Here is a 19,264-nt window from a genome sequence, read left to right as displayed (position 1 = left end):
GCCACTGGAGACCAGGTTTATTAAAGGAGTATGACCCACCGGATCCTGCTACTTCCGTCACAAATAGGATTTCTAGCATTCGGTGAAAAGGTACGATAACAGACAAAAATAGACTCAACGGGAAAAGTCTCGTTTCCTTATGTATGTACAGCAGTATTACAATGACAATGGCGATACAAACTGTCATTACACGATTTTTCTGAAACAATCCCTACACGTTTCCTAACAAATGTAAGCATCTCTAAATGTACTAAACTATAATACACAATCTACAATACAAAATAAAGTTCAAAACAAACACGATTGTAGTGCAGAGTGGCGTAAAGAAAGCTGAAATTAGTTTGGCCGTGGTCAGGTCGTCTGTAGCGGCCGGTGTGTCAGCTAGGCCCGCCGGACTGTGAGGAACTTCCTCGCGCATGCGGAAGGCTGTATGTTGCTTTGAAGATGGCGGATAAGATGGCGGCTGGAAGTTTCTACCACCGGACCTTCAGTTCCTGGATGATCTCTTTCCACTCTGTAACAGGAGCATTGTGCTGGTGATTAATCATTCTGAAATCTCACAGTGGATTGTAGAGGGATTAGGAAGAAGGTACTGAACACACATGCAGCAAGTTAGATGTCGGCAGTCATGACTGCAGTCACACCTTCTAATTCCAAATCAGACCTCTGGTTTGTTTGAGCACAAAAATGATACCTTGCGCACATAAAAGGCAAACAAGATGACTTAGAAACAAGAAAAACAACCCAAACAAGATTGGCAACGTAAAAGGACGTTGCCATGGCGACGATGGTCTCGGTTAGTGTTTTCATTTTCTTAGCACACATGCAAATAAGAATCTCATTTGCATAAATCATATCAGTTGATCACCTTCTCTACTAAATAACACGTGTTCAAAGTTCGAAAGCCTTGTCTTAGCAAGAAAAGCTATTGTATCATTTCCTCATAAACTATGTAAATGAGGCCTTCATATGCATGATTTATGTCTAATAATGTCCACATTTACTTATCTTCCAAATGCTGCAAGAATGAAATCCCCGTCATTTACCACTATGGAATTGATTATGCAGATTAGGTATTCGTTCGCATGATTGATATCTATCGATATTCATCTCTTTTTCAATTACACATGTAACGTGTTTGAGTCCTATAATGGAATGCAGCAGATTTATAAACCTTCCTCATCAATCATGCAAATGAGATACTGATTTGCAAAAATGATGTATGATTATGTAAACCATTACTTACGTTATCTATAAACCAAAAATGATGACGGTCTGTCAACCCTTTCTTTAGTTATTCTTTTTCAAAATTGAAACAAAATCAGCTTCTACAGTTCCAAAAAAGCCGCTAGGGGGCCCCAAAAACTTACATGACTTATTTTCCTTACCAAGAATATCTACCAATAAACTAAAAGAATCATGACCATAGCATGTTCAGAACACGAGATTTTAAAAGCGGAAGTTCCGCTGCACTGCCATAGAATGTTGCCAGGGGGGCCAAAATCTAATCATTTTGAGGTCTCACAAAGACCTGCCCACCTAAAAAATATGAAGACAATCCGTTCAGGCATTCTTGAGTTATCATCCTGTGGACTGAAATTCCTGTGGACACATTCCTGTACAATTCCTAGAATTCTTGCAGACTGCACACACTACTATACCATCAGGCTCGCCCCTTAGGTGTCGCCAAAAATTAGCGGAAAACCACACCATTGTGTAGAAACTACATTCAACCGGCATTTCCATAACATTTTGTACGTAGTTGATCACGACTATTGGGAAAATTCATAATGAACCTGAACAGTACTTGCACGATACAAGGTCTGGTGAGAAAACGCAGTTTTAAACAGTTTTTGACGGTAGTCTGCTGAACACACAAGCCCGCATGAGTTGCGTATTAGCATGTTTTTGGTTTAGGTTAAGTTTGCTGCCGAAGAAGTAAGTTCTTTGGTTTGATAACCAGACTGCACAACGATGGGTCGAAGTAGAAAACAACTTCCTCCCCGCAAAATTTACTTAAACCAAAGTTACTGCGGAACTCATGCGCACTTGAATATACGCACAAGTGTGACAGGGCCCTTAGGTTACGAAATGGGACAGACCTCAGAATGATGTTTTGTTCTAACGAAAGTCCAAGAAAACTTATCGTTACGGTGCAGTGTACAGTTCAAATATGGATAGATGGAGTCACGCAAGGTTCAGCATTTTGTACGGCTGTCGAATATGTTTAGATTCGCTTCAGATATGAAAATTTATTTTTTCTTTGCCTTATTTAAATCTAATAAAACCACCTATGTCGAGGTAACAGAAAAAAACATTTCTTTAAAATCAGATTATGAGTCGATAAAGCCTTTTCCAGAGCCCTGTTACAAATCACTGAACATATTCTCGTCACATTCGTGGTGAAAGCCGGTGAAGAAAAGTTTGAATTAATCATACAAGAATATGGTTCAGCAATATGGCTTCAATCTCACCCACAAGGCTTCAACTATCGAGTATACGTAGTTCTCCTATCTAGTAGTGCTGCGCTATTGTCAACATAGTGCATGGGATATCGTGTCGTTCTTCACCGCAGTTTAGACCAAGATATATGACAAAAACATTGAAACCATCCGAAGCGTATGGCAGCATTTCCGTGTCAAAATTTACATACGTAAAAAACGTCACGTTCTTTGGTGAATACGTGACGTTTTGGGAGTCAAACGTACGTATGCAAGTCCTACGCGTTTACATAAAGCATCAAATGCACCACGTTAACGTAATGTTACGTATGTTACGTTGTGTTACGTATGTTACGTTACAAACGTCACATACACTAGAGAGTGAACGTCTATAATAGACGTGTTCTGGTGTTCTGGTTACGTCACCAGTTTATGTTGTGTATGGTTTGGTATTAACCTAAAGGCCGCAGAACACAATATTGATGGGTGACCCCATGGATACAAAGTAGTACCAATGGATACAAAGTAGTACGGACAAAATTTTTGAAGCCTGGCTAGAAAGTCCTATGTGACATATAGCACAAATAAAAGTACAAACGAGAAACCGTAAGTCAGTAATCCTCATTTGCATAATTTCATACGTTACGTTAACGTGATGCGTTATGTTAACGTAAAGGACTATGTTACGTTAACGTAATGCGTTATGATAACTATGACTACGTTATGTTAACGTAATGCGTTATGATAACTTGAAGGGCGTACATACATTACGTTAACACAACCCTTGTATCTACGTAACGTGACGTTTTCGATAGTACGATATTTCGACCCGAAAATGCCAGGACCATATGTACGTCACGTTTAGTACGTGACGTATGGCAAACATATGTGATGCCATACGTGACGTATAGCCTGGACTACGTGACGTATGGACCCCCAAAACGTTTTTTTATGTACGTAATTTTTACACGGAAATTGCAGAACCATATGTACATCACGTATCCGTACGTTTTGCCATACGTGACGTAGGGCTGGCATACGTGACGCATTGATCGACCCCCAAAACGTCACGTATAGACCCCAAAACGTTTTTACGTATGCAATTTTGACACGGAAATGATGCCATGCTATGAGCTGACGTCAGTGCCAAATGGCTCTTACCCTCATAGTCAAACCTCCCGTCCCTGTTTCCGTCGTACTCGTCCATAAACTCATGGAGCTCATCATCTGTCAAGTCATCACCGGCGCACTCTGATGCTAGGGCCTGGGGGAGGACAGGTATTCAAATGACTACAAGGATCATCAATGGAGGAATCAAATCAACCAAAAGCACATTGGTGTCACCAAATATATGGGAAGGCTCACTTTTCTCGCCTGTGTAAACAATCTCTAGTTAGGAGCTGGCGGGGAAAATGACATTCAGAATCGCGCGGCCTGGATGGCAGTTAAACATGCTGTAAGATAAAGTTAACCATGACTAACCCGGAACTCGTCCTTGTCGATGAAACCATCTCCGTTCTTGTCCAAGACCCTGAAGGCTGCACGTAGCTCATCGTCGGGAATCTCACGCTCACTGTCCTGCATGGCCCTGGCCATCATCTCCAAGAACTCCTCGAAGTCGATGGTACCGCTGGCTGTTAACAGATAGAAAATATACTCGGTAGCCTCGAAAAACTGCAGCCGTGAGTCAAGTCTGAGATACCAAGCACTTTGACTATAGAGGACTAAATCTAAAGCCTGTGTAGTAATCTTGACGCCAAACACAGATTAACGGTGTTGCATTTCCCACTGAAGAGAGTTAGGACAGACTTACCGTCCTCGTCCACCTCGTCGATCATCTGCTGCAGCTCCTCTCTGGAGATGCTCATGCCCAGCCTCTTCATGATCGTGCCCAACTCCTTAGTGCTGATGTCACCACCGCCATCCTCGTCGAACATGTCAAACGCCATCTTGAACTCTGTTTAGAAACATTTCATTAGAAAGGCAAAGGAAAATGATATATGTGATTCCCTCATTGTCGGTTGGAGGGCAAATAGAAAAAAATGGATTTTTTTTTCCTGGTAGTCAATACAGAGATAGGGTGTTGAAGGATTAAAATTCACATTATAGATGCCATGACGTTTAGAATTCACAGATGTTCTATCCTTGAATGTCACCAAAAGAGGACATTTTAAATGATTTTAAATAAGCCTTTCCGCAGCTGAACCAATAACGTTGAATACTTTTCCTTTTCAAAAAGATGATAAAACTAGTCTTGTCCATGACAGGACCTTCATTATATATAAGACACAAAGTGTAAGAAAGACTTGAAGCCAAAGGTCATTTGAATTCTGAGAAAGACGGTAGAAGGACAGTCGAAAATTCGATGGCAAACATTTTGTATGGGAACAAAGTGCAACTCTGTACTGTGATGATGTGGATGATGATGATGATGTGGATGGTGGTGATGATGATGATGATAATGATGATGTTGATTATGATCAGAATGATGCTAAGGATGATAATTGGTGGTAATGGGAGGAGGAGGATAATGATGAGGTGAATAGTTATAATAAGGTTGAGAATGATGATTATGAAGAGGACGACGGTAATGAGGTGACGATGGAGGGGAAGTTGAATATTCTCCTATCAATGTTATTTTGTTTACAAAAACACCGCACATCCATGTTTTGAATTTTCCCACCTGAAACACGTGACTGTGTCAGCCCGACTTACCGGAGATCTGCTCCTCCTTGAACATCACCCGAGCCTTGACATAGTCGTCCGACTGGAGGGAGGAAAGTCACAGCAGTCATTAAAGTTTCCTTACAATGTAGAAGAAGTGTTGTTATACACATCAATAGCCAAAGTTCACAGCTGGATGTGGCCAACTGCTGGTCATGCCTAGCCTGGAGTTGAGATTTCTTCAGCGCCCCATGCGGACTACTTCGGTCCTCCAGGAGCGAGCTGATACAGCGAGCTGCACTCCTCCAGGGTTGACTTAGCCCGCCTGTACATGACTCTGGCACCAAGCCGAGACAGTACCGGCTGATATTTACCAAAATACGTCAGCACACAGTGTGTGTGAGGACAAGACTGACCAGAAAGAAGGAAGTAAACGATCACCACCCAAACTGCCCCCTGACGGGTCCGCATACAGGGCCGTTGAAGCGGAATGAAACATCACAAACGACTTCTTGTTTTCAGGAGGAAGTAAGTCTATGGCGGCCATCACACGGGTGATGATTACTTGGATAGCTTGTCAATGTACTGGCTTAGTTACTCTTCAGTTGTCACAGTCACTATCTTGTCTAATTAGTTTGGCGTTTTAGAGAAAAGGTTTTTTCATCGGTTACGCCCAAGGCACTGAAGGTCAGCAGAAATATCTCTGTCATGTACCGGATTGTCAAAAGCAATACGTTAACAATGGCCTACCTCTGACATGCCGCTTCCTTCAAGGCTGATTCAGAAAATGTGATAAAACAAACGCTGTCACAGCAATGCGCCACTCTGGTCAGCCAAACGACTTCTACATACCCAAGATGGACGGTTATAGAGTTCCCCAAGATTTATATAGGCTAGATCTTATGATAAGTGTAATCAAGTGCAGTGTCAGGGGAACTGACAAATGTCTTTCACATACTCCAGTGAGTGCCATGAAGGATCTGCTATACATGGCAATGAAGTGAAGCTGGTCCAGTTTCTGCTGAGTGAGGATTTTCACATTACTCTTTAATTTGTATGAAAGTTTTCTGTCCCTCCCCTCCCCCCTCCGACTGGGGACGTTATGCATGTTATGTTGAATGTCTGTTTAATATTTTAACAGTGGTGATATTACAGAAAAGTCATCAATATCAGATAACATCCCCGATGACTGAGTGAAGAACAAGCCCGATGTATGATACATTCAATAATTATTACACAAAAATATACAAATATCTTGATGATAATGTGAAGGAAAAGCTGAAGAAGAAAATATCCTTGGATAATTTTGTAAGATGTTGCCTTTCCGATATGCAGGCAAAGCTACCTACCCGTATGGCCTATCTATCCTATCCTATCCATGATATGTTTGACACCACAATCTGTGCATCCCCCCCCCCCTCGTCCCGACATCTGACTGACGGTGACAGCTGTGGTTTACTGAGCCAATCGCAGTCAGCCTTACTTGTAGAATGCAACAAGGAAACTATTTTTACGCTCCGCTACACAGCCGCACTGCGACTTTTCCGGCAATGGTATCCTTCATCTTTTCGTTTTGTCCATATTCAGCATTGCGAAATTTTTTTATAAATCAGAACGCATAAATATCAATGCGAAAAGATATTCATGTGTGTAGAAGACGCGATTTAGTAAATGGAATGTCTTCGTCTTTTCATAGAAATGAAGCACTTCTGGCTTTTCTTCGCGGGTGAAGATTCCTGACGGCTGTCTAGGTTGACTACGTTGAGAACGTTTCAGGTCACAAAATTGAAACGACCCCTTTATGAATAGATCCAGCACCCAATTAACATTTCGCGGAGGTAACGGCTTCTAAAGCCAAAACTCAAAATAAATCTTTGATGTTCCAGCGAATCAGACCTGTGCTCAGTGATGATCGGTGCTTTGTTACCAAACTACAATTAAAAGAAACAGCATTTTTTTCGAAAAACAAACGAAGATTTTTTTAGTGCGTTGACGGGTAGCGAACTGAAATTAGCATGTGCGGTCTTGTATATTCATCTTGCCCGTATTTCCATATTGAAATAAACAACAGATCGAGTGGAAAATGATCATGCAATTACTAGTCATTGCTATCCGTTCAGTGACTGGTTTTCAGTTTGTCTGGTCTGACTGTAGTGCGCCTGCGTCAGTAATGGCAAGCTATTCCAAAAGTGTCCCTGACATGTGAGGCATTCTTACAGCAGAGGGAAAAATGGGGTGCTAGCATCTTTGTTCGGGGCTTTGATTCCAGCCATACGTATCATATAACAACGACGCAAAATTCCCTCCAATTTTATTACTGATGATACTGATAAATGTAAAATCAGAATGGACCGGTCTGGATACAGGACCTGACTTGTCCTCATCTTGTTACTAGATGTCGTGAAATATGTGCTTTTGCCTCGGACGTATTTGTCGATCACGCCATTGCGTTGGGAATGTGACCCGAGTAAATACAATGTCGTTTTACATCTGATCACGAAACACAGCCCGAGACCGCGCAGTGTAAGTTTTGTCCGGTGCTTGTTAAGGCCGTTTAAGAGTTATGCATGTGTTCAAAAGGATGGAACCGTAGACCACAAGGGGGTCGTGCTCTAGTGCCAAATATGGCGCCTGCAATGCGCCATGCCGTGAATAGCGGAGCTGACATTTGTGGCATCTCCGAGACGATATCACATCACTATCCCTGGAAATTATCTCTCGGTAAAATCTGCTGCTTCTACTCTCAACCTCTATGTTGAGGATTAATGACCACTCGTAGTCTTTGTTTCTCTATGGTTACAGATTAATTCTACAAACTGCAAGTCATACAAGAAACCCAACGCACCCTGCTGGCTCAATTAGGATTATAAGTTTAGAAACGCCGTTTATACCACACTGTCTACATTGGCATTGTCTGACTTCTGACAGAAGCACCAGAAACAGGAGCGCGTTCCCTTTCTGTCACAAGGCATACATACAACCTTGGCCACAATTCACGCTGTCCTAACTATGCTAAATCCGGGTCTTTCCCAACTTCGTCCCCACAGATAAAGACGACTACTTCAAGTATGGCAAGAGTCCTGACTTACCATGTTTGGTGGACTTCTTTATCACGGACAGCCAGAAAACGAGACAGAAAAGCCGACACAGGGTCCAGAGGGAGTCTGACAACTAATCCAGCCGCACCGCTTAAGGCTTTTATACGCCTAAATATAGCATCATCAAGAGATCGGCTTTCATCTAGCGGGATTGGACGACGTCATGACCGCCATGTCTCTGATAATTCAACATGACGACTACAGGATGGGGAAATCCCGCTGATGCAACATATACCTGGAGATTTCTATTGTACTATCTTAGGCTTACTATAGCTTGTCGACCTGTTTATGTATAAGCAACAGTGGATATTATTTGCTAGAATCTACTAGTAAACCTGCTGAGCGATCTTTGAGAAAATGAATTATTACAAGTTCATAACACTGTCCAAATTGTGCTGTACTTTGATCAAGCTGGTAGTGCTCGTCACTTGTGCATTCGACATAAATGCTCAACATTGGATAGTTTATATTTAGTCAGTCCTATGGCGGAACAGAAAAAAGGCCAGGGTAAATTCTAACTATAGCAGTGGTTTTCTAAACACCTCGGTTAGAAACGGCTTCACTTCAATTCTGGAGCGGCGAACTGGAACAATTTAGATGTATCAGATCAGTATCAGATGATACGTACGGACGTTATCTCTTAAACTGCATGTCCATGCTCACTGTTTTACTTTTTGATTTAGTTTTAGAATTCTACAATAGCAAAGGGAGTAGGATTCTAGCGCTGGTCAATTGTTTATAGATGTAAGTCTAATTTGAGAAACTAGTATATGTATAAGCATGTGTTGTTCTTGCTTGAAGCGTGCTAAAGGCACTGACATGGGAAACTAGTTTAGCAGGGAATGAACAGTACGATTTCAGTTCGAGTGTAAAATCTCCACCTCATTTCGTCTGGGTACACGCGCGAGATCTGGTGCGGTTAGAATAAAACTGTCTCTCTGATAGTTATTACATAACCCTTCGCAGGGTTGGAATCATGTAATCACGTCTATGTAAATGTGGTGAGTTTGCTGAGACGGGCCAAACAGTTGCTGTAACAAAGCGCAGTGACGGAATGATCATGTTCATCTGGTCGTATATATATATAGTGACCTGCCTCTCCTGTTTCAGAAGTACCACTGAAGAAATCACATTGACCAAGGATCCTTTAACGTCTATAATTTGCACATCGATGACAATCTATGTGTTCTTAACTGAAGGTTCTACTTCTGCCAACACCCTCCCAAAAGACGCCGCACTGATGTCGTAGATCCAAATGACGCGTAAGCTGATATCAGGGTAGCTTGTGGCCATACTAGTGAGCTCATTCTGAGCTCTCCGTTTCCTCGTGGGCTCTCAAAATCATTTTTCGCTAAAACGTATATTTGGGGCTCCTTGGTCACTGTATTGAAAACTAATACTTTGGTACACACAATCATTCTAGGATCTTCTAAGACAAAAGCTGACCATTTCATTAGAATTCAGCACTGTCCATTCAATATTGTGCAGGCGAAAGGCCAAGCTCCTCGTCATGGGTTTTTTTCCTATTTTCAAGAATAGAATGTATTTTGTGACCTCCTGCACCAAGATGATAAACGTAAGAAAACTACAAGTAGAGGAAACATGTACGCTTATCAGTTTTTTATCATACTTGTTGTAAAGTGTCTTAACATTGCTGTGTATGTATGTTGCAGCTATGCATCAAACGTCGCCTTACGTATCTCATTTAAGCAGCCCCCAAACTACATGATCATCACAAATGTGGTACCATTGAAATGGAAACCAATACAGTTTACAATGATATAAGATCATCATAATTCGAAAGATTAAGAAACGACGGAGGTATGATCGGCTAAAGTCAAGTTTCTCCATTTTTGAGCCAAGTTTATTTGAGACTTTTTAGCTGCTAGAGTTCGCTATCGCCAGCAAAACAAACAAACAAACAAACCCAGTATACACAGCAGCAGACGCACTGATAGCAATAGTCACTAACACCCAGTATACACAGCAGCAGACGCACTGGCTAGCAATGGTCACTAACACCCAGTATACACGCAGCAGACGCACTGATAGCAATGGTCACTAACACCCAGTATACACGCAGCAGACGCACTGATAGCAATGGTCACTAACACCCAGTATACACAGCAGCAGACGCACTGATAGCAATGGTCACTAACATCCAGTATACACAGCAGCAGACGCACTGATAGCAATGGTCACTAACACCCAGTATACACGCAGCAGACGCACTGATAGCAATGGTCACTAACACCCAGTATACACGCAGCAGACGCACTGATAGCAATGGTCACTAACACCCAGTATACACAGCAGCAGACGCACTGATAGCAATGGTCACTAACATCCAGTATACACGCAGCAGACGCACTGATAGCAATGGTCACTAACACCCAGTATACACAGCAGCAGACGCACTGATAGCAATGGTCACTAACATCAAGTATACACAGCAGCAGACGCACTGGCTAGCAATAGTCACTAACACCCAGTATACACAGCAGCAGACGCACTGATAGCAATGGTCACTAACACCCAGTATACACAGCAGCAGACGCACTGGCTAGCAATGGTCACTAACATCCAGTATACACAGCAGCAGACGCACTGATAGCAATGGTCACTAACACCCAGTATACACAGCAGCAGACGCACTGATAGCAATGGTCACTAACACCCAGTATACACGCAGCAGACGCACTGATAGCAATGGTCACTAACACGAGGCGGCTGTGAACCATTGACTGACCACTGATTCGGTGTAAATAGAGATTTATAGTAGAATCTTTTTGTCATTGACTATGTCAAATCTTCAGCCATTGCTCATTCTAGCATGTTATGGAAAAAAACTAAATAAGGCAGAATATTAGTAGTTGTACAGTACAGTAAACATACACCTGCTCAGTGTCGTAGTAAAGGTCTTATAACGATTCAACTCCAATGTTTCAGTGCGTGAAATGTATTATCATTTCATACGAGGATAAAATATATCTAGAGTTCCACGACTCCATACCTTCGCCGACTGATGTTAGCCTTATCGGGAAGTATATCATGATTGCTCTCCATCTATTATGAATTATGTCAGTTAATTATCTTATTATAACACAAGTTGTTCAAAGTTCAAAAGTCTCATCTTAGCTTAAAAGGCTTTTGTAGCATTTCCTCATAAATTATGTGGACGAGGCCCTCATTTGCGTGATATATGTCTGATTATGTCCACATCTACTTAACTTCTAAAGGCTGCAAGAAGGAAATCCCATCATTTACCATTATGGAGTTATAGTATTTTGCCATTTATTATGCAAATTAGGTATTCATTTGCATAATTTATCTATTGATATTAGTCTCTTTCTCAGTCACATGTTTAAGAGTCCTATGATGGAAAGCAGCGGATTTGTAAACTTTCCTCATTAACTATGCAAATGAGATACTTATTTTTATAAATAGCATACAATATTGTCAATCATCACTCAAGCTATCTACGTACCAAATATCATGACGATCCGTCAACCCCTTCTTGAGTCATTCCCATTCAAAATCTGAAACGAAATCAGCTCCTGCAGTTCAGAAAAAGCCGCTTTCATGACCATAGCATGTCCAGAAAACGAGATATCAAACCCACTGCAGTACCATAGCAAGCCACTAGGGGGCCCATAATCTAATCATTTCGAGTCTCAAGAAGACCTACCCACATACCAAGTATGAAGACAATCCATCCAGGTATTCTTGAGTTATAATATCCACACACACACACACACACACACACACACACACACACGCGCGCGCGCGCGCGCGCGCGCGCGCGCACGCACGCACGCACGCACAGACACACTCACACACACACACACACAAACACGCACACACGGACACAGACACAATCACACACTCACACACACACACACACAGACACACACCCAAACGCTGACGAAAATTGAAACCTTCTAGGCGAAGGTAATTAGAAAACTAATTGGAACTTTTTGGAACAGTGGGAAATTGTGCTTGAATTTCCTCGTGACATCGTCAAAAGAGTGATGTCATCGCAGAAGCACTGGATAAGAAGGGTTTCGATGATGATTTTTATGCACAACCACATTGTTCTTTACAACTTTAGAAATGTGATACTGTAACAGGTTGGAACCAACAATTGATCAATGCTGGTGTTCAGGAAGTCATCTTCACACCAGCTAATAGAAAATAGCACCTCCTGTCCGAGGGCCCTCCTCCTGGGTTCAAAAGTAGCTAACCAATTCACAAGGAATCTACTTCCCGTTTGAAGTGTACCTAATTCTATTTTTGTTATTGTTCCCACGGCCAGGTGTATACTGGACAGTATTTATGAATTTGTCAAACATTTGGCTGTTTCCAATCGCCAGGACCTCTCACAAGTATTTCCACACAACATCTGTCTTCTCCCTCCTTTCCAGTGCAATGTCTACGAACAATAAAAGCTAGTAACAGTTAGAGATAGGTAGGATGTGTCCAAGACATAACATAAAAAGAAACGAAAAGTCTGATAGATGTCTCTGGTCCAATAGCTCATGATTGCCCTTAAAACTGAATGAGAAAACTGGAGTTCGGACTTGGTCAGTGGACGTTGAACATTGTGCCATTCCTCGAGGGGCTGACTTATCGCAAACATCCAAGTTAGCCGGAGTGGTGACAGCACGGGTCTAACATCGGTAGCCGGCCTCTCAGTAAGAATAGAGTTTCGGCATAGAATGTATTCTGTCCGTCTTATCGCACCGAATCTCACATCCATGTTCCTGGTTTGGTCAGTGCAGAATGGAGGTAACATCGGTCGACAAATCGTAGCCAGGGGTTCTAGACTGAGGTGATGTCCGGTAGGGTGGTCAAAGGACGCTGATTTTGGAATCAGGACACTCCCTATTCGTCCCGGATAAGCCAGTTATTCCGAACAGCTTTATGGAGAGGTCGCTATCCCACCAAGAAATACAGTTATCGGTGTTTCTGCAAAAGCCAGGTTAACTTACCTCTGGAAACATGACGATCTTGTTGGTCTCCCGACTTGCCTTCCTACAGCTGCGAGTATCCTGATGAAAGTGACCCTTGGTCCCTCATATGATGTACACTGAGGAGGGTGGGAGAGAATTGTGACTGGTCACTTTTAGAGAAGGCATGTGCCGTCGGGCCTAATTGTGTAACCTTCTCGGGTAGAGTATTACTGGAATACAGATATGTGCATTCTGAAGATTGTTGTAATGATCGTCGATTAACCATCTATCTTCAAGAAGAAAACAGACGTCAGTTCCTGGTCACGTGACGTATCTCTGACTGCAGCTGCTCGGTCCTTCTGTCTGCTCGTGTGCAGGAGTCTGCCAGGCTACAGTCGCTAAACCCCGGTCAAACCTACGATGCACCTACGATAGCATTTCCCGTACATCGCACGACGATCGCAGGTAAATCGCAGGTAAAATCAACAATCGCAGAGCGTCGGGCGATGTTCACAATTTTTCCAGCGTCGTACGATTTTTCACATATGCCTTTTCTTGATGAGACGCCTGGCCGCTTTTGTGCTTCTTTAACCGACCAAATGCGGATCTAGTTGTTAAATACTTGGCTCTGGGGTCATTCACTGTGATAAAAAGATAATACAACAGCATGACCCTTACAAAGGTATGAATCAAGTACACACGAGTTTCCAGTTTCAAAGGTCATAGGTCACTGCTGTGAGCACTTCAAGCTAGCCGGGCCCCATTCTAATAAACAGTATATATAGTAATACTCAAGGCTATTGGTGAAGAAAAATACGAACAAGCGCATGACTATTTGTATGAACATTGTATGCAATAGACGTAATATTTCCAATATGAATTTTATTTACATGATTGCCAGACCCTTTACCAGACTACAAGTTTTTTTCGGCTTATAGTGTGCTTTCTTTCTGTAGGATAATACAACTCAGTATCTGCTATTTTCTTTCTCGGGGCCATCCGCAAACTGTTCTCTCGGCAAACTGAAAATAAAGACAGGATAGGACTGAGGTCTGATCTGATTATCAACCCACGTGTATACCGCCATCAAATAATCGTATATGCATCACCTGCGCGTGGTACTGGATCTGACACGTGAAAAATCTAACCTTGGACGTAGGCTCTTCTACGGGCGCACTGTTTTCTGGTCGCTTTTGTGTTCTGATGGCTACACTTGGCATCAACATCGGCAATATCAGGGAAATCTGAAACCATCAGAACACGGTCGAAATTTATGAATTTGTCACCTCATCAGTAGAAAAAAAGGCCAGGGTAAAGCCTGAATTGGGGGTCATAAAAATCGTACGACGATGGCTGAAATTTTGAACACGTTCAATTTTGAACACGTTCAAAATCATTTTAGCTGTAATTTCCATCTCACGACGCCCGGCGATGGCTAATTTTATGTGCGATTTGCCTGCGATTGACCTAGGTACACTCAAAAACCCATCGTACGATGTACCTACGATATATGTGACCACGACTTTGTATGTCTTAATTATTGCACCCGGTTTTTCCCTAACGTACGACGTACGGCGCTGTCATGACGGAAGAAACCCCCATCGTAGGTACGACGTGAGCTTAATGTGACCGTAGATTTAGTCGTGCTTCAGTGGACAGAGCGGATTGAACTGCTGTTCCCGAGATATGCTATCATCCTCCCCACAGAAAACCGTTCAGAACAATATACTTCGTCGGTACATTTCAATCGGCTTGCTGATCGCGTGGGTACGTGCTTGCGTGAGAGTACGTGCGTGTGACTGTTCATGTGTGTGAGTGTTCGCATACGTCTGTGCGTGCGTTATTCTGTGTAATACTATGTTTTCGTGCGTATATGCGTGTTTATTTGTTTGTTTATTTATTTGCTTGCTTGTTTGTTTGTTTGTTTCGCATAACCGCTAAACCGCCTAACACAACTGTCAAATAAACTGGTGGACGTAGCGACTAGTACGAATCTAGTAGCAGCTCAGAAGAAATTATGCCTTCAAGTACCAGAGTTATCAACCATGTCAACCCAGAATTTATGTGTTCAAAAATTCATTTTCCCCCAGAACTGTCGCAGAGTTGAACTCGTCACCACCAAGGAGCAACCTCGCTAGATGGCTTTAAACAACGCTTACAGTCAGATGTGCAACAGTCAGGTGTGACAGATCGTTCCATGTAATAAAACCAGCTGCTGTCGCGCCGCGTGCCTGCGAAGCTGGTGTGTTACGCCGAATGGCGGTTATGCCGACTATATAGATACAGATACAGATACAACCGTACAATACGCAGTTGCACGCTCAAAATATCAAATTTCTTGAGGTATGCGCGGCGCACAGTTACTTAAATGAGAGATGCCTCCACAATTGACGACAAGTAGGACTTTTTTATGTGTGTAACAGGGATACTAGTTTTATTTTTGGGACACTCTATGACACTTAGAGCCATTATCTACCCTGTGTATTTGGCTGCGTTGATATCAGTCGTTACGTAAACTGTTATTGCCGGCAAATAGGACTTTTATGTGTGTGCAACAGGGACGCTGCAGTTGTGTGGGGCATTTCAAGGATTATTTACATTAAAAGTTATGTACACTATCAAGGTTGTGTTTCTTTCCTCCCTGCCCTAAACTGAATTGAAAACCTGACCCGACCAAGTAGAAACCAAATCTGGAATGTACTCCGGATGTTCGTCGAGTGCGCTATGTGTACGCTATCCGCACGCTATCTGTGCGTTTGTCATTCGTTACTGATGCGTACAATTTAATGCGCTGCCCGATCGCAGGATGAACAGCACTAATTTGTGGCATATATTTTTATTCGCTGTACGTTCGTTCATTGTGCGTTGTATCTGCGCTGCAAGTACGCTATGTGTACGCTGCTCAGAGAATCGTATTTCCGCGTATGAAGCGCGAACTCATAGCTCGCTCGTACTGCACTCGACCGATGTCGGACGGATGTACTGCGTATTTATAACGTCTGAGCTGCGTAACAGCGTTCGCATGAAAGATTTGGGTAGTTCCAAACTACGTACTGGACCGTACCTTGCGTATGTCTGCGTACCTTTTACAAAATGATTGAGATACGCATTAGGTGCGTATTGTGCGTACGCCTGCGTATGACAAAACTGTTAATACGCAACTCACACGGACATGATATACGCACAAGTGTGACAGGGCCCTTAGTCCGGGCAAGCCGCCCGACATGATGATGATTGCTGATGTTGCAATAACGAGTGAAATAGGCCATCACATCCATTCTAATTTCACAGCATTTACAGACAAAATCAAAACTACTCTACTCTTAACATCATGATCACACAATCCACACATAGAAAAAAAGGGATCCTTCGTCATCTACTGTCTCAGAAAAAGAAGTCAACCCCGATAAGTTACAATTCAGATTCAGCATTTACTTAGAGTAGACACATGCTAAACTGTTGTACATTATTTTTTGTCCTTTTCGTGTCACTTGCAATTAGCCCACGGGCAAGGATTTGAAATAAAGTTATAATTATTCTTATTGAGTATAGCAACAGGAAGATTACTGGTGGAGAATGAATATCATTTTTTGACTCAATGTCTTTAATGTTACATGATATTTTGAAGCTATATCTGTCGTCTCCTATTCCAGAATTATCATCAATTGATCAAAGAAGAAGATTCAACTACATAGACGTGTGATAGTCTCTGCATTGTAAATATAGGACAGTACTTAAGATCGTGCCTAGTCTTTAGAATATTTACCAAATATTGTTCCAGTATATAGTTTCATGCGGTACTACATACATGTAGAGCAGATTAATTTCCAGGACTGTAGTATGTGTGGAGGTGGAGGCATAAGTTGTATTATAAACAAATGTTGATGAAGAAAGTTATTATTATGTAGAAATGTACTTCCAAAAAACTACCTTGAAATGTGGACTCGTGCAGAAAATGAGCCTAGCCACCTGTTCCTCTGTATTAATCAACAATGTACCTTATGGCTACTTTTGTTCTGAACGTTAATGTAGAGGTGAAGCAAAAATGAGTACCAGGATGTGTTACACGTATTCATTATTACCTCCGCCAGAAGGTTATGTTTTGGGTAGCGCTGGTGTGTGTGTCTGCCTGTATGTCTGTGAACACGATAACTCGAAAGAGCCTGGATGGATTCTCTTGATCTTTGGTATGTGGGTAGGTCTTCACAAGATCTTGATCAATGATGGAATTTTGGGCCCCTTAGCGGCTTGTTATGATACCGCAGCGGAACTTCCCGTTTTTGTATGTTATGATCTGAAGATTATACGGTCGCCAAACTAGAGTGGCCCTTGGGCTGACAAAGACGTTTGGGTCTCCTGGCACCTTTTTCTGGAAGTGAAGGGTTCTGTCGGGACGGCACAATACTTTTGATATTTTACATTTCACATCATTGTCATCAACCATTTATGAAACCTTAAGGGAACTAGAGTTCCACGACCTCATACCTTCGCCAAATGATTTTAAACTTTATGACTGACGTATTAAGAGTGTTTCTCATCAATTATAAATCATACCAGTTGATCGTCTTCTCCACCCAAATAACAGAGGTTGTCCAAAGTATGAGCTCAGCAAAGAAGGTTATGCTCACATTTATTATCAATTATGCAAATTATTAGCATAATTTGATTCAAGGCTGTTGACATTCACATAACTTCCATAGGCCACAAGTATGAAATTGCCGTCATTTACCAGTATTGTAAAATAGTTATGTCTTATGAATTATGCAAACTATGTCTTCATTTGCATATTTTCTATCTATCAACACTCCTCTCTTTCTCAGTTACAAATGTTACATATTTTAATAGTCATATCATGGATTACAGCGAGTTTTTAGAATCTCCTCATTAATTATGCAAATTAGAATCTGATTTGCATAATTGTCGTCTAATCATACAAAGCATCACGTAAGCTATACACATACCAAAAATCAAGACCATCCATCAAGCCCATCTTGAGTTATAGTATTGTCTCATTAATTATGCAAATGAGGTCTTAATTTGCACAGTTGATATCTAATAATATTTCTCTCTTCCCCAGTTACATGTGTCACATGTTTGAGAGTCCTATCCTGGAATTTGTCGGATGTACAAACTTTCCTCATTAATTATGCAAATTAGATACTGATTTGCATAATAAGTATCTAATCATGTACATCATCACTCAAGCTATCTACTTACCAAAAATCATGGCCATTCATCATGCCCTTCTTGAGTTATTCCCTTTCAAAGTCTGAAGCAAAACCTGCTCCTGCAGTTCCAAAAAAGCCGCCAGGGGGCCCAAACCTAAAGCACTTACTCTCTGTCCAAAGAGCTATCTACCACTCAAAAATCAGTTCCATAGCACGTCCAGAACACGAGATATCCAAACAGAAAGTTCTGCTGCAGTACCGTAACAAGCCGCTAGGGTACCCAAAAATCTAATCATTTCCATGTCTCATCAAGATCTACCCACCTAACAAATATCAAGACAATCCATCCAGGCCTTCTCCAGTTATTCTGCTTCTTTACATACATACATACACACACACAAACGCTACCCTCTGCATAACCTTCTCGGCGAAGTTAATAACGTTATAAAGTTGTTCTGGTACGCCATCTTTGATCACAGAACGTGCTCTATAACAGCTGTTAACATTGCAGTTTGTGTGGGGATTTTACTATTCGTTCTTATAAGATGAACAATTTCAACGACGAAAGAAATCTGAATTCGCCCCTTCAATTACCACATATTCATAAGGCTGACCTAACCCTATGTACCCGCGCCGAACAAACCGTCTGCCAAGAAATATCTCCTTCTCGCGTTGCTGGGTTATCAACAGCAGTAAACCTTGATCGAAAATTCTATAAAAAAATGTCAACAAAAACAAGAAATAATTCGATTAATGTTATAGTAATCCTTCTAAGCCATTTCGTCACAAATATCATAACAAATTTCAGCTGAGTACTTGAAAGAAGACAGCTTCAATAATTAACTAGTTCCACGATGATGTTAGCCTTTTCCAGTGGCATATCATAAATGTTTCCCATTTCCTATGCAAATAAGGACCTCATTTGCATGAATTATGTTAGT

At 41.8% G+C, this 19,264-nt stretch overlaps 1 protein-coding gene across 3 annotated transcripts; it reads right to left on the bottom strand.

Annotated features, from left to right (window-relative positions):
• Positions 1-2: 2 nt before the first annotated feature.
• Positions 3-13,221, bottom strand: LOC136443179 (troponin C). Of its 3 annotated transcripts, none has more exons than XM_066440317.1 (6): positions 13,195-13,221; positions 5,157-5,208; positions 4,255-4,398; positions 3,924-4,075; positions 3,603-3,705; positions 3-514 (listed from the first exon to the last, which is right to left on the bottom strand). In XM_066440317.1, exons 1-6 carry the CDS (start codon positions 13,204-13,206, stop codon positions 474-476), a joined length of 504 nt encoding a protein of 167 aa, XP_066296414.1. In that variant the 5' UTR covers positions 13,207-13,221; the 3' UTR covers positions 3-473. The 3 variants fall into 3 exon arrangements, with proteins under 3 accessions (XP_066296414.1, XP_066296417.1, XP_066296415.1); XM_066440320.1 differs by lacking the exon at positions 13,195-13,221 and adding an exon at positions 8,195-8,322; XM_066440318.1 differs by lacking the exon at positions 13,195-13,221 and adding an exon at positions 5,856-5,917.
• Between the last annotated feature and the right edge of the window lie 6,043 nt (positions 13,222-19,264).

Source organism: Branchiostoma lanceolatum, chromosome 10 (assembly GCF_035083965.1).
Source record: "Branchiostoma lanceolatum isolate klBraLanc5 chromosome 10, klBraLanc5.hap2, whole genome shotgun sequence".
Classification (NCBI taxonomy): Eukaryota; Metazoa; Chordata; class Leptocardii; order Amphioxiformes; family Branchiostomatidae; genus Branchiostoma; species Branchiostoma lanceolatum.
This window is presented reverse-complemented; position numbering and strand designations above follow the sequence as displayed.

Excerpts from the sequence above, each read along its gene's own strand:
- LOC136443179 (XM_066440317.1), bottom strand. Across the intron at positions 4,399-5,156 it reads CAAGGAGGAGCAGATCTCCG|AGTTCAAGATGGCGTTTGAC; the intron begins GTAAGTCGGGCT and ends GTTTCTAAACAG. Across the intron at positions 515-3,602 it reads CGGGAGGTTTGACTATGAGG|AGTGGAAAGAGATCATCCAG; the intron begins GTAAGAGCCATT and ends CTCCTGTTACAG.